Source organism: Octopus bimaculoides, chromosome 14 (assembly GCF_001194135.2).
Source record: "Octopus bimaculoides isolate UCB-OBI-ISO-001 chromosome 14, ASM119413v2, whole genome shotgun sequence".
Lineage (NCBI taxonomy): Eukaryota > Metazoa > Mollusca > Cephalopoda > Octopoda > Octopodidae > Octopus > Octopus bimaculoides.
In genome coordinates this window covers 3423110-3438006 of record NC_068994.1, presented here as the reverse complement: position 1 = coordinate 3438006, position 14897 = coordinate 3423110, and the positions used below count along the sequence as shown (strand labels likewise).

The window sequence follows — 14897 nt, the reverse complement described above, 5'->3', positions numbered from 1 at the left end:
TATATATATATATATATATATATATATATATATATATATATATCTTGTTTGTGGATCAACAAAGCAACCAGTAGTTTCATGTGAAGTGATCTTCACAATTATTCAAGCATGCCACATGGAACTCTTGGTACTTGTTTCTGTTTTGCATGGGAATATATATATATTTGCATATAATTGTTTTTCTATTTCATTTGCAATGTTTTTGATCTGAACTCGTGTGTTAAAATATATTTTTTTATATCTCAGGATAGTCAAGTAAATCTGCAATAGAGAAGCCTTATCATTAATGAAGTTGCAGGTAGCAAGGAAATGATTGACCTAGCTGATTGATTGATTGACCAAACACTTAATAAGACAGTCAGTCAGTTGATTGGTTAAGTAATTGACTAAATAATAAAAGAAGTGAAATAGGACCAGTGCATATATTTATTATTGGCATAATGACCCTCCCGAGATACAGTACATAAGTATGTATGTTAAGGTTGTCTTCATCATCATTTAACATCCATTGTCCATGCTGGCACGGGTTGGACGATTTGACCATGGCTGGTAAGCTGCACCAGACTCCAGTCTGATTTGGCAGGGTTTTCTATGGCTGGATGCCCTTCCTTATGCCAACCATTCTGAGAGTGTGATGGGTGCTTTTATGTGCCATGACTGATTTTGTTTGGCTTCATAGGTCTTCTTCTCAAGTATGACATAATGTTAAAGGTCTCATTCATTGTCTCTGAACTCAGCCACTTTACCTCCGTGTATTTGATAAAATTGATATCAACTGGCTGATAATACTAATTTGAATGAAGCAGAGATGAAGTGGTTTAAAATGGCAGCCCAGCAAAATCTAAATGGAACAGTGTTAATGGGTTTACGACATCATTTTGAAGCTAGTCTTGAGGGATTTATAACTCTCAAGAAAGAAAGTAAAAGAGTGAGGGGTCAGAGATGATTTTAGGATGTGGGATATTTTATGAATGAAATACAAGTGAAGAAGGGGCCAGTCCTTTAAGAATGATACTAGAACAAATAGTGAATGACTATAAGATGCGATCTGTGGATCCAGTATTCTGGATATATTGTATCCCTGCCGGAAATGAAGATCACACTGTACACTGAAGTGCATTGGTTTATTATGTAGGGTGTAAGTTGTCCAAAAGCAGTGACTACCCCCATCTTGTCCTTTAAGACAGCGTGGTGTGATGAAATTTGGCTGCTATTTCCAGCAAGTGGAGTGAACAAGTGTGATAGAATAGTCACTGCTGGAACGTTTCTGATAAGATGTCAACCGGATCATGGCTAAATTCATCTTTATAAACTAAATACAGATTTATAAAATATTTTCTCTTGTGTGAAAATATTTCTCTAAAGACAATATATAGAAAAGAAGTCATAGTAATATATATATAAATATATAGTGTATAAAAATACATTTATTCCTTCTCTCGTTTAAAAAAAAAAACATGTAATTTGTTAGCTGTCCTTAAGAGAGGATGGAGACTTAAATAACCATTTAATGTAGATAAACAACAACAATAAACAAAATTGTACGATGTACAATGAAAATGGTTTCATCATTGCTACAGTGTCTGTGTCAAGCTGATCTAATACTTGATGGACATAATACAGGGAAAACGTCAAACACTGGAAAAATACGTAATATATCAGCATTGCACGTTGTTCCTTTGTGAAAATGTTTGGCGGCTGGCTTTTCTGAATGTCGTCACCCGTGTCTTTCAATCTGGCTTCACCAGATGGCGAATTATTTCTCTTGTGTTGCTTCTCACCTGCCAGGTCTCTGCAATTGTTACTTTTATCAAAAAAACCGTTCTCATGTTTTATAGTCAGAGAAAACATCACAACACGACCGACATACTCATTCAGATTACATTTAACTAATTTTGCCAATAAGTTCTCTTCAGATAATGATTTCCTGTGCTTTTCGTTTTGAAATGGCTGACAATGTATTTCTGGCGTCAGTACCATTTGCAATAATAGATACATCAAATTGTCTGGATATTTTAATAGAAGCCTTTCACAAGCAATGACTGACGAATATCTTAATGGTTTTCTTTCTTTTTTCTCCATTTGTGTTGCCTTTGAAACATCTTCATTGAAAATTCCCGACAGAATATTGTCTTCGTCTGGCTGTGTGTTTCGTCTGTTGTTTGCACAATGCTGGTTTGATTGAAACAACATGCTCATGTTATCCAACGGTGTATTCTCCATGTGTTCAGTGAAACATAATATGCTAGTTAAGGACAATAAACTATTGTTCGCTTTATTTTTAATAGTTCGATTCATTTGGTAAATGTTACCGTCCCACTGAAAAGAATCCAATGATTTCAGTTGTAATTTTGAATACGGTCTTGTTACAATCGGCTGATTCGGCACAACAAATCGTTGACTTGTGCCCTGAAATGATGTTTTCTTTTTAGACTGAAAAATGTTCAAAGTGGACATGGAGCCTAAAAAAGAGCGGTTTCCTGTCACATTCTTTATATAATTCATGATTTCTTAGGCTAATGTAACATGAAAATGTACTCACTTCATATTTATTTTAATCGTGGTTCTGCTTATACGTCTATATTCCAACTTTTTTCTTCCGTAATGCTACGATATAACAATTAAAACAAACTGTTGCCTTCATTTTAAAAGAGGTAATTTCTTTTATTTTCCCGATCTGGTGATTTTGGCAACACTTCGAAATTCCTTTTATATATATATATATATATATATATATATAGTCTCCTGAAAATCTATGTAGGATCTGTTTCGAATTGTCTACTTATATTGAGAAATTTTCCATTGAATGATATCTTAAAAGTCGAGTCTCAAGCTGAAATAGATTATCTGCACAAAAGTTTTTTTTTTGTAGGGTGGGGGTCTTCACAAAAATAACGGTAATTTACGATTGAAAAAGTGAAGTTCATTTAGAGACATTTTTCAAAATGATTTACAAAATGGCTGCCTCGTAAAACAAAAGTTAATTAACAAAAAAGCTACGAAAAAAGAACCTTTAAATTAGAGATTTGTGAGTTATTTCACATTAAAAAAAACACACACACACACACACATGAATGGAGGGAAAATGCACTAATTCTTTTCTTCTCTTCAGTTTTCACTTCTCCGTTGTGCAGCAGTCTCCCTCCCGTCTGCCAACGACATTGTCAATCGATTTAAAAAGACATAAAAAACACAAAGCTCCAGCGTTCGTGTGACCTGATAACAACGCTGTCGAGACACGTCATGGCTGTATGGTTTACAAACATTCAGTTGATTGTTAAAAACTTACTACTGACAGATGTTTTCTCTTTATCTTCTCATATTTGTTGTTTTTGTTTCATCCAACTCAAACTGTGTAGGTGTAAGACAGCATTATTTTATTTCTGTGAACATTTTCGACTAATATATCTTCTAAGATGAAAACCTATCTGCTATCGTAAAATTTTAAACAATACTGAGTTTTTATTCAATGAAACAAGTCAGCTGCTTTACAAAAACAGCACAATAGGTTTTGGAGACTTATTTACTTCTGAAAGATAAACCATCAAGAGAAACAATTCCAATAAATACAACACTGACGACTATTATTCCACTCATCTGATGTCCGACTTTTTTTTTTTTTTTAGGGAGAACGTTATTAAGTTCACTCCGCCAGCTCAATCACTGAGCAAGTATCTTCTATTGTAGCCTTATGTTGACTAATGCCTTGAGTGATATTTGCTTGATGGAAATTGTGTTGAAGCCTATCGAATATATATCTATGGAGCTGTGGTAAGTCATGTTTGTGAGAAGGTGTGTGGTTTAAAATCATAAAGTCATGGGTTCAGTTCTAAGACCCGGTAGTAAATTGTGTCCTTGAGTAAGGCACATCTTTTGACAAAATCTCTCTCCCTCCAGCTGTCACATCTTTAATGTCCCACAGGGGCAAGGATGGAAGGCCTGAGAGTTTGTCTACATCTCACAACTACATAGACCCCTAAAAGCAATTAGGGAAAGGTGTGGTCATACTCACAAGTGACAGGTGACCCATTTTTTGTTTTCATCTAATTCTTTTTAGCCATTTTCAAACGTACAGTCCAATGGTTTGGCTACATCCAGTGTGTTCATTGGTTTCTAAGGACAGGTTTGGCAATGTAAGCAAGGAAGACAGAACTCAAAACATAAGTAAATATATATTTTTTATTCATGTTTAGTAGAAGCAACAAAATGATTCCAGGGCTGAGAGTTTCATGCATCAGCACTTACCAAATTTCCCTGTGGGCTCTGTTAATCTTATAACTGGTAAATGGGGGAAAGTTGCTGGCCCTTAGTCTACCCTCATGGCTTAGAGGAAGGTGTTTATTGGTGGTAGTGGTATGGATCAGAGTGTATAGTGTATTGAACAGCATAGTATAGGTTGAAGTAGTGATGTTAGACTACCATGGCATAATCATCATTGTTTTAATATCTACATTTCCATACTTGTATGGGTTGGACAGAATTTGTTCAGGTAGGTTTTTTTCTACAGCTGGATGCTCTTCCTGTTACCAACCCTCAGCCCTTTACAAGTAAGGTAATATATCCTCATGACCAGACGTCAGGGCTGGATTAAGACCCATCGAGGCCCTAAGCACTTAAAAGATTTTGGTGCCCCCATAAAAGATTATGTAATTCAAAATATAAACAATAGCAAACCATAAAATAGAGCATGTGCTTATTTTGCTTAGTGGTTAATCCAGCCAGACGTGCTTCCACACAAGACTGGTGATGAAAGACAACTGGAAAAATGGTGACACTCATTTACTACTATCACATAAAGTCAAGGCAGGGACACAGAAAAAAATACACACACACATGCAAGTACATATGTATGTACACACAACAAGCTTCTTTCAGCTTTTGTCCACAAAATTCACTCAAGTCTTTGGTCAACCAGGGGCTATTGTAGAAGACACTTGCCCAAGATGCCATGCAGTGGGATTGAACCCCAAACCACATAGTTGGAAAGCAAGCTTCTTACCACATAGCCACACATGTGCGCATATATATATATATATATATTCTACAGCTGGATGCCCTTCCTAATGCCAACCACTCCGAGAGTGCAGTGGCTGCTTTTTACATGCCAGAGGGGCTGGCATCGATCACGATTGGATGGTGCTTTTTACATGCTACCATAATTAAATTACATTAATTAATTAATTACATGCTGCATAATTAAATATAAACCAATGTGAATAAATAAACATTACATTTGACAGAGTAATCTAAATGTTAAAGTAGAAGTTATTTTATCCTTTTTGTACCAATCTACCTGAGCCCATTCCTGGTTCTATGATACAAACTTCTTGTCTTGAAGTGATTTAAATTTAAACTTTCCATCAGAATTTCACGTTAATTTATGTTACAATATTCAGCTTAATAAAGACAGTTATTTTGCTAGATTTTTCTTCAAAATTCATTGAATTAAAGTCAATGTATTCTGACAGAGATACAGAAACAAATGAGTTAAGAGGCTGAACTACTGATAGACTTTGATAGGGAAAAATTCAAACGTTACTATTATGGCTATAATCTGCTGGCTTCAGACTACCTGGCTGACAAAATGGGTCCACTCCTACTTCACAAATGAGTGGTCAGTGATAAGATCTATATACACAACAACAAAAACAAAATGAAGAGTCAACAGCAAAAATAAATGTCTTCATTTTCTTTATTTAGTATGTGGCATAGAGGGGTGTTTGAAAAAAAAAAAGGGACTGACAAGCGAAGTGTTAATTTAGAGTCAAGCTGGAAGATTCCATTTAACATAGTCCGGAGTTAAACTGATGTCTCAGCTATGCTTGGAGTTGAGCTCATTGTGTCACTGAAATCTGGAGTTAAACTAGGATTCCACTTGAGACTGGAGATTAAAGTTGATAATTCCACTGAAAATGGAAGTTGAGTTGATGTCCCCACTCAACACAGTTTTGTAACTCAATCTCAAGAACAATAAGATGAATGAGGGAGATAAGGGATCCCTGCTCCATGTCTGTGGTTTCAGGTTCAAATAGAAATGACAAGAGGAAGAAAGCACGATCATGGGCTAGAAAGAGAAAGAAAAGAGGATTTCTTTCAAAAACACCAAAATGGTTTCCTGTGTGGTGAGGTGAGTGACTGGATCACATGACCACATTGGAATGATGACTGATGAGGTGGGTGAAAAAGTGACAGGGTTATAGTTGAGATGGGAAACCTGGTAAAAGTGAAGTGGAAACCAACAGATTACCATAAATGGTCAAAAAGAGCAGCCGGCCCTTTGTGAAAGAGGAGGATGCAAAGTGCCAGGATGACCAGGTTTTTGTAGGATATGACTAAGGGTCGACAACTCTGGATGTCAAACTCTGCCACTGACAGCGAATTGGAAGTTGTCACAGAATGATGGATGGTTATGACAGATGTGAGATCAGAAAATAATAGATGGTGTGATTGGTGTGAGATCAGATAATGGTGGATGGTATGAGGTTACAATGAATAGTAATTTGAACATGGAACAATATTCTGAATGGAATGCAGATTGCTCTCCCAAACCTGGCCAAAGCACAGTCCTTGTGATCAAATCCAAAATCAATTCAATTGAAAACCATTCTGATGACTCAAATTAGGGCATTGAACTTCTGTTGGATGGTAAGAAATAAACAGTAACTAAATGAAACAACAAAAATAGAATCCCTTCTTCCAGTTTTAATTTGAGCCCTGTACCAGTCACTGTGACAAGTCTCAATCCTCTGCCAGTTAGTTTTACATGACAGGTCTTAACTTTCTATCAGCCAGTTGTTTACTGTGACATGTCTCAACTCTCTCCCAGCCAATTTCACATTATCACACCTCACTCACCACCAGTCACAGATGTAGTGACACGTCTCAACCCTCTACCAGTCACAGCTGTACACTATGACATGTCTTAACCTCCCTCCCATCTGTCCACCTGTCATAGGTGTACACTGCAACATGTCTCAACCCTCTACCAGTCAGTTTTACCTTACGACATGTTCTAACCCTCTACCAGTCACAGTTGTATGCTGTGACATATCTCAACTGCCTATGCAATGCCACACGTGATCAGAGACTACTCACATACAGTTGGTTTTGTCTGATCCAGATTCAAGAATGCTATAGATGTTCTGATGTATCTGGAGTGCTGTGTGCAAGAGGGGGAGAAAGATATCTATCACAGGATGTCTGGATGTGAATGCAGGCACCTTGGTGCTGTCACATATCCAGTGTTGTGGCCTTCATCTTGTCACCTGTGCTACACTCTCCTGTCATATATAATTCATATATATATCCATACACTGTCTCTGATACGAATACTCTGCTGTGGTGACATACACACAGTTACAATGCCTTGCTGTAACGTAATACACTGGCCTGTTCAGTGATGATACACTGTTACACAGTTATGTCAGCTGACATAAAATCAGATTTACATGGATTCATTCTATAATTATATCCTGACTGTTATTCCAACCAGCACCTTGGTACAATGCTTTTTGTCTACCATGGTACACTGTTATACATAGTTGTGGTGATTTTCTGTCACAATGTAACAACAGTTTTATGCCTGTCACAGTGTAACTAAATTTATTGTGTGAAGTCATAATACTGATATGACACATTGCAGTCTTACGTCACATAGAGTGGGTCTTTTTTTATAAAATTCCGTGTTACTGTTACACTGTGACAAGGAGTTGTACAGTTTATCCTTTGTACTAACATTTTTCTAATGCTTTCCTTTATGATGAGAATTGGGTTTATTGAGATCCAGTTGTATTCCATGTTTATTTGGGTGTTGGCTGTTGCAGCCAGTTCCAGCACTACACACCACCCCCACACCGCTACTGTGCACTCCAACAATGCCGCCATTGCAAGGAAACACACTGCCGGCGGGGACTGTTGGCACGGCAGGGCTATCACTCCAGGCAGTGACAGGAAAGCCACGAGACCAACAGTAGCTGTTTGACAGTCTGTCTGGCACCATCACTTGATGGGGATGCAGATGGGGATCCTGAGGGTGTGTGGAAAACGATGAGGCACAACAAGGTGATGCACTCATCATTAACGAAGCTGAAGAGGCAGGAGACACATTAAGAGTGTGAACTGTTTGTTGTTGTGATGAAGGCGTAGTGGAAGCTGGTGCTGGTGCTGGTGTTGAATTCATGTCAACAACTGAGGCTGTGGTGTTTTCTGCAGTTGACTGTGATGATGATGCTTTCTGAATGTCTTCCGAAGTGTGTGTGCGTTCGTGCTTTTTCAGATTAGCTCGCTGCGAGAATGACTTCTGACAGATCAAGCATGTGTAGGGTTTCTCGCCGCTGTGGATGCGCTTGTGGTTGTTGAGATGTGCACGCTGTGCAAACGACTTGGAGCAAGTGGTGCACCTGTATGGTCTCTCACCACTGTGAATACGTTCATGGTTGTTTAGATGATCTCGCTGAGCAAAAGACTTGGAACACACACCACAGTGATAGGGTTTCAAGCCAGTGTGGATGCGCTCGTGGTTGTCCAAGTTGCTGCGCTGTGCAAATGATTTGCCACAGTAGGCACAGCTGAATGGCCTGAGACCAGTATGCACTCGTTCGTGCTTAGCAAGATGTGCACTTTGGCTAAACCCTTTGCCACAGAAGGTGCAGTGAAATGGCTTCTCGCCAGTGTGTATGCGATGATGGTTTTTCAAATGAGCCCGCTGTGAAAAAGCCTTCGAGCAAACCTGACATTTAAAAGGCCGATGACCACTGTGTGTCCGCGAGTGGTTGTTGAGGTGATCTTTCTGCGTGAACGACTTCTGGCAAATGTCGCAGTGGAAGTTTCTCTCTCCCGTGTGAATAGCTTGGTGACTCTTCAACTTGTCTCTCTGTGAAAACGCCTTGAAACAATAGCCACAACTGAAATGCTTTTCTGTCGCAGGGGCATTTTCATGATGGTCCAAGTTTGCTCTGCGAGAAAAGGCTTTCCGGCAGATGTCACACTTGAATGGTTTCTTACTTGTGGCACTGTTGCTGCTGTTGTTTACATGTTGATGGTTGGCTGAAGACACAGCGGGGACAGAGCTGGAAATTCCTTGAGCTATGATAGTTGATGTTTGAAGTGGTAGTGTTGGTTGTGGTTGCTGTGGTGGTGGTGGTGGTGGTGGTTGTTGTGGTTGTGGTGGTGGTTGCTGTTGTTGTTGTGGGACAGGTTGTTTCAAGTTCACTTTCAACTGTTGTGGCTGGTGGTGATGATGATGATGGTGGTGATGCAAGTCATTTTGAGGAAAAGCTTGTGGAAACGCCATAGACTGTACAGAATACATGGCTCTTTACACATAATCCAAACTGGATGAGCAGGAAGAGAATGGCAGTAGTCTTATTTAATCCACTGTAATCCACGTGGTCTTATTTCAATATATTCCCGTGTTTCTGAATTCAAACAAAGATTTATATAAAGTCGTAAACAAATAATAATAATAATTATCCAGGCTTCTTTGCTTTCTTACTGGACTTTCTCACCAATAGATTTAGTTTCTGACTTTGTCCTCAACAATATTTGAAATGACGCGAGTAATTTGTTGATACTCTCTCCAAATATTTCCCATTTCAAACAATTGATAAGCTTAAAGAATACACTTTTGTCTGGGTTTTTTTGTTTCTTCAGAGAGTTCTTATGCCATCCTCCAGTTGTAATAAAGTATGTGCACACACACACGTATGTAGAGAGAGCGATAAATAGATATAAATATCAGCAAAGTGGAGAGCAGAGGCTTTTGTTGGGAAGAGGTAGCAGACTTGAAATGAAAACCAAAAGCCTGTTTGTCATTGAAGGACAGTTTTGAAATGTTTCTTATGAAGAGTCATTAATCTCTAACGGAGGTTATTCAAGGAAATCTTTCCAATGTACTCACAAGTACAGTCAGTTCAGTACTCCAAGTTTTAATATCTGGAAAAAACAAAGAGAAACAAGAGCATTATCAAAAATATTTAAACTTTAATTGAGTATACAACATAAACTATATTAAGAGGGTTAACAAATATCTAATTACATTGCACTCATTACCAAACAACTTTGTCAATGAAGAGGCTTCTAAGTAGCCAGTCAATTGGCTAGAAATAGCAGCCACATCACTATAAAATCACACCCTCCAATCTTAAAAAATAGCAGAACACATCAGATAATATAATCCTAAATATGGTTGGCCATGGTTGGAATGCCTTTGATTCACCTCGGGCTGAACAAAAACGACAAAGGACACATTGAATAATGCAGTCCAAGGTACACAAATAACTTGACACTGAAATAACACCACCATCACTATTACTAACATTAGATAATGTAGTCCTAGATATACTATGCCTGAATAGTGTATATACATACATATATATGTATAAACATGCATATATATACATATGTATAAACATACATATATATATGTGTGTATATACACGGGAACGTGAAACTCTGAGTAACAGTATATGTATATATATGAGTGTATATAATCGACTCATCCCTTCCCCCACAAAATTGCTGCCCTTGTGGCAGAATTTGAAACTATTATTATTACTGATCTAATGGTTTAATGGTTGAAAGATGATTGCACAAATTGTAGTGACTTTGTCATGGTATAAACAACATCATTATTCAACAATCATTGTGGTTTATGTTGTAGTTCAGTGGTAAAGGATACGGAGCAACAGAACACAGTCTGAACACACAAACCACACATCACACCCGCAGCCAAATCTACCTCAAATCGCCCATCCAGCGCCTTTAAAAATAGAAAGGATCATACTGGTTAATGTTGTCCAAGGTGAACTGAGCCTAGAAAAAAGACGGAAGCGCCACGGATGGGACGCCTTGAGCATAGGTCTGCTCGGTCTGAGGCAGATCTGGGACTAAACAACAAGCACATACAGTAGTAATAGTAGTAGTACTGGCGGTGGTGATGGTGGTGTTTTCTCTTGGGTTTGTTGGGGGATTTTCAGGTCAATAATACATTGTTTACACGATGTTATATTAACAGACGAAGAGAAGATGCAGCACACACAAAGTGGTCAGTTAATGTGAGCTTTTAGACTTTAAGCGGATAAAAAAAATACCCTTAGCTCAGCACACAACTATGTATGTATGTATGTATGTATGTATGTATGTATGCATGTAAAATGTTATTAGTCACCTTATGATCAGTTCATCTCCCCCACCTATACACACGTGTGTATGTGTGTGTGTGTGTGTACACCAAGAGTATGTGTAAATAAAATTAAAGCAAAATGATAATTAATTAGTAATGTGTATGTATGAATGCATACATACACACACAGTGAACGACACAGACGCTAATTTTACGGTGTGTGTGTATACGAATATGTGTATATGTATATATATATATGTGTGTGTGTGTCTATATACTGCTTATATATTTTATGTATCCTCATAAATGTGTACATCGTATTATATAAACAACATAGATACATACACAAAGTTTCTGTTTATATAAATGTTTTCCTGGTAAATGTGTCTATACGTGTTTCATTAGTCTCTTTCAGGTTGTTTACACACACACATAAATTATGTGTGTGTGTGTGTGTGTATATATATATATATATATATATATATATATATATATATATATGCACGCATACATCATGCTAGAAATGTCTTTGTGACTCGTCAGACACAGAAATGAATTAAACAAACAATAAACTTGAATAATCATTCGAGGGTCTTGAATTAATGGTGAAGAAACCCCCATAAATACACAAAAAGACGAAATATGTTTGGGGTTAAAGAAGATTAGGAAGAAAAAGAATAAGGAGAATAGGAAGAGGAAGAAAAATAAGAATAATAGGAAGCTTTTACCTAAAGAAACTTGTTTGATTCTCATTTGTCAAGAAGGTACATGAATGGCCATAAAACAGTGACCGATTTACATGGTTATCATTATTACACATTGATCCCTCATTTAAGAATAATCTATTTCTCCTTCTTCTTTACAGCAAACACAAAGCCCTGTCGTGGGTTTCTGTCGGAGGAAAGAGAGGATTTAAGAAAAGAGGCTTAAACAAGCGGATTATCTCATTTCTAGAAACAATGGTAGACGAAGAACCTTTCCCCGAGTCCTGTGGTTGCAGAATGAATCGGTGTGGGTATTATAATAGGAAGACGATTAGAAAAAGATGCAGGGAAGAATACTTACCTTGGTGTGTGCCTTCACCAAAATAACAAGGTATGTATGAAGAATAATTGGGTTTGTCGGAGCTAGAAGTGGTGCTATCAAAGGTTTGCTTATTTCTGCACATATGTGTTTGTGTTAGGTCGCAGCTTTGAAGGTGGAGGGGGAGGAGATACACGCCAACTGCTACTCTCTCTCTATGTTCCTATTTCTCTCCTTCCCTCTTTCCCTGAGTTTATATAACTCAGCCTCGTACCCCTCTTTCTCTATAATCTCTCTTTCTCCTTCAGTTTCCCTATGTCTCTTACGCTTTCTCCCTCTCTGTCTGTTTCTTAAGTCAAGGGAGATAATCTTGGCTCTGCACTAAAGAAGACATCAAATGTGTTGTCATCAATTGTTTGATGTAGACTTGAATGCAAGATATTAAAATGTTTGATTGTCTGAAGATATAAATGAATATATCTATACACACAAACACAACACATATATTTATATTTGGTAGAACAAACAGGATAAACAGAACTCAATACATTAAGAATGTTATTAGTTTATTAAGCCCCTCATATTCAGGGCAGGACTTTTACATGTATTTCAGAAAGGCACAGAAAACATCTGAATTGTGTTGGAAAGTAACCCAAATCAAAAATTTGGCTTATAAATAATAAAAAAAATATCCCTTTTCTTATGAGCTTTTCCTGCTGGTCTGATTTGGACATGTTTTCACTGTCTGAGTCAGCTCATAACTGGAGTTACACTTAAGCAATGCCACTCCAGAACCTGCTCCTATATTCACCAAAATCTTTAAACTCTTAATCTCTATGGAGATATACCCTGACATTTGGAAACATACTTCAGTATGTCCCATTTCGCAGAAAGGCCACCAACCCCATTCTCACTTCCAACATCTCCAAGGTAATGGAGACTGGCAATGATAATGTTCTCTCTCTCTCTCTCTCCCTCTCTATCAGTAACCACCAGTATGGCTTCCACAAAGCAAGGTCTACTGGAAACTTACTCACTTGTGTCACTCACCAGTGAGCTCTCACTTTTGAGAGGTTCAGTGAAAGCATTGTTGTTTCCCTAGACATCAACGAAATCTTTGACCAAGTCTGGCATATGAATCTCTTAGCAAAACTTCTCCCCCCCCCCACAAGCTCCATCCATCTTTCACCTCTTGGGTCAGTAGTTCCCTATCAGATCACACCATTGCAGCATGCATTGATGGAAGTCTTTCTCGCAGCCAACTCTGGTGTTCCCTGAGGTTTGCTTTTGTTGCCACGTCTCTTCTTTCTAAGATTTAATAAACTATTTGCTGCTACATCCAACAACATCCACACAGATGATACAATCTTTCATTCATCCCTAACTTCCTCTGACCATGCATCATTCACACACAGCCCAGACACAGGACACCAAAACTGCATTGATCCAATAAATAGAAACCTTGAGGGAATATTTCAGTGGGGCCTTATCAACCTTTCTCTTTTAACAGAAAGAAAGAAAAAAAAGAACACTGCTACACTACACCATACCATGTTACTCTGCTTTAAATATGAGCAGGGCTCCAGAATCACTCGAATTGCTGAGCCTTAATATCATCAAGAATCTCTCCTACCCATAGAAAATCCCTTGTGAAAAAGCACCCAGTACACTCTGTAAAGTGGTTGGTGTTAGAAAGGGCATCCAGCCATAGAAACCATGCCAAAACAGACAACAGGAACCTGGTGCAGTCTTCTGCCTTGCCTGCTCTTGTCAAATCATCCAACCCATGTCAGCACGGAAAACGGACGTTAAATGATGATGTTGATGATGCTTTATATTGTTGTGGTTATTTCAGACCAGCGAAACTTTGGTTATACACATGATGACCATCACCTTGAAGAATATTTCAAATATCAAAGATTTTGTCATTGTGCCTCTAAAATTAGACTCAAGTTGGGAAGTTGGGCGAGTGGTTTAGAAATTTGCTTCGGGTGGACTAAATACCGTGAGCCTGAAATTTGGTAGACGGAAACTGTGTCGTAATTCGGCGAATATTTAAGTACTAAACCTGACTGGGTTTCCTGGACAAATAATTAAAAAAAGAAATAGACGTCAACAGAATTATAAAGACTAAGACTCTCTCTCTCTCTCTCTTTTTCTTAGCGGTTATCTCCTCTTGTTTCTCAGCCGCCACCGCTAGTCGCTGCTACTGTCGCCACTGCTGCTACTGCTACTTCCTGTACTTTCCTAGCCAAATGGAGCCACAATGACAACAACAACACTAGAAGAAGAAGAAGAAGGTGTGGGCACTTGATTAATGCCTGTCTGAGTCCTGCTCCTCCACCGGGCGCAGGACAACATTTCTGGATCACACCGTCTGTTTGTTTTACATCTCACGCTCTCTTGCCATCGTCAGAACAAAACAACGATAAAAACTGCTTTATAAGATCTTATTCATTCATTAGTATTTCTATATTGTATAGTGCTCTGTGTGTGTGTGTGTGTGTATATATATATATATATATATATATGTAGTAACTGGACACACATAAACCATATGAAGTGCATCGTTTAAAGAGGCATCACACACACACACATATATACACATCGCTAAGTTCTGTCAACATTTTCCTGTACAAGCGCAACTTGGTAAGTAGACAGTCTAAACTTTGCTAAAGAGTTAATATTGATCAATATATATATATATAGATATTATATGTATATATATATATATATATATATATATATATAT

The 14897-nt window shown here is 38.0% G+C and overlaps 2 protein-coding genes across 2 annotated transcripts in view; one reads left to right on the top strand and one right to left on the bottom strand.

The window, feature by feature from the left end:
- Positions 1 to 12443, bottom strand: part of LOC106870091 (uncharacterized) — a 36711-nt gene extending 24268 nt beyond the window's left edge. The window contains exons 1-4 of the mRNA XM_014916071.2: positions 12188 to 12443; positions 7749 to 9933; positions 5388 to 5511; positions 1606 to 2433 (exon numbers count right to left, since the gene is read on the bottom strand). Coding sequence (XP_014771557.2) covers positions 1606 to 2433; positions 5388 to 5511; positions 7749 to 9310 — 2514 coding nt within the window. The 5' untranslated portion in view covers positions 9311 to 9933; positions 12188 to 12443. The remainder of the gene's footprint in view (positions 1 to 1605; positions 2434 to 5387; positions 5512 to 7748; positions 9934 to 12187) is intronic.
- A 1871-nt stretch (positions 12444 to 14314) lies between these two features.
- Positions 14315 to 14897, top strand: part of LOC128249426 (zinc finger protein 883-like) — a gene marked incomplete at its 3' end in the record, with an annotated part of 10847 nt that continues 10264 nt past the window's right edge. The window contains exon 1 of the mRNA XM_052973003.1: positions 14315 to 14794. The remainder of the gene's footprint in view (positions 14795 to 14897) is intronic.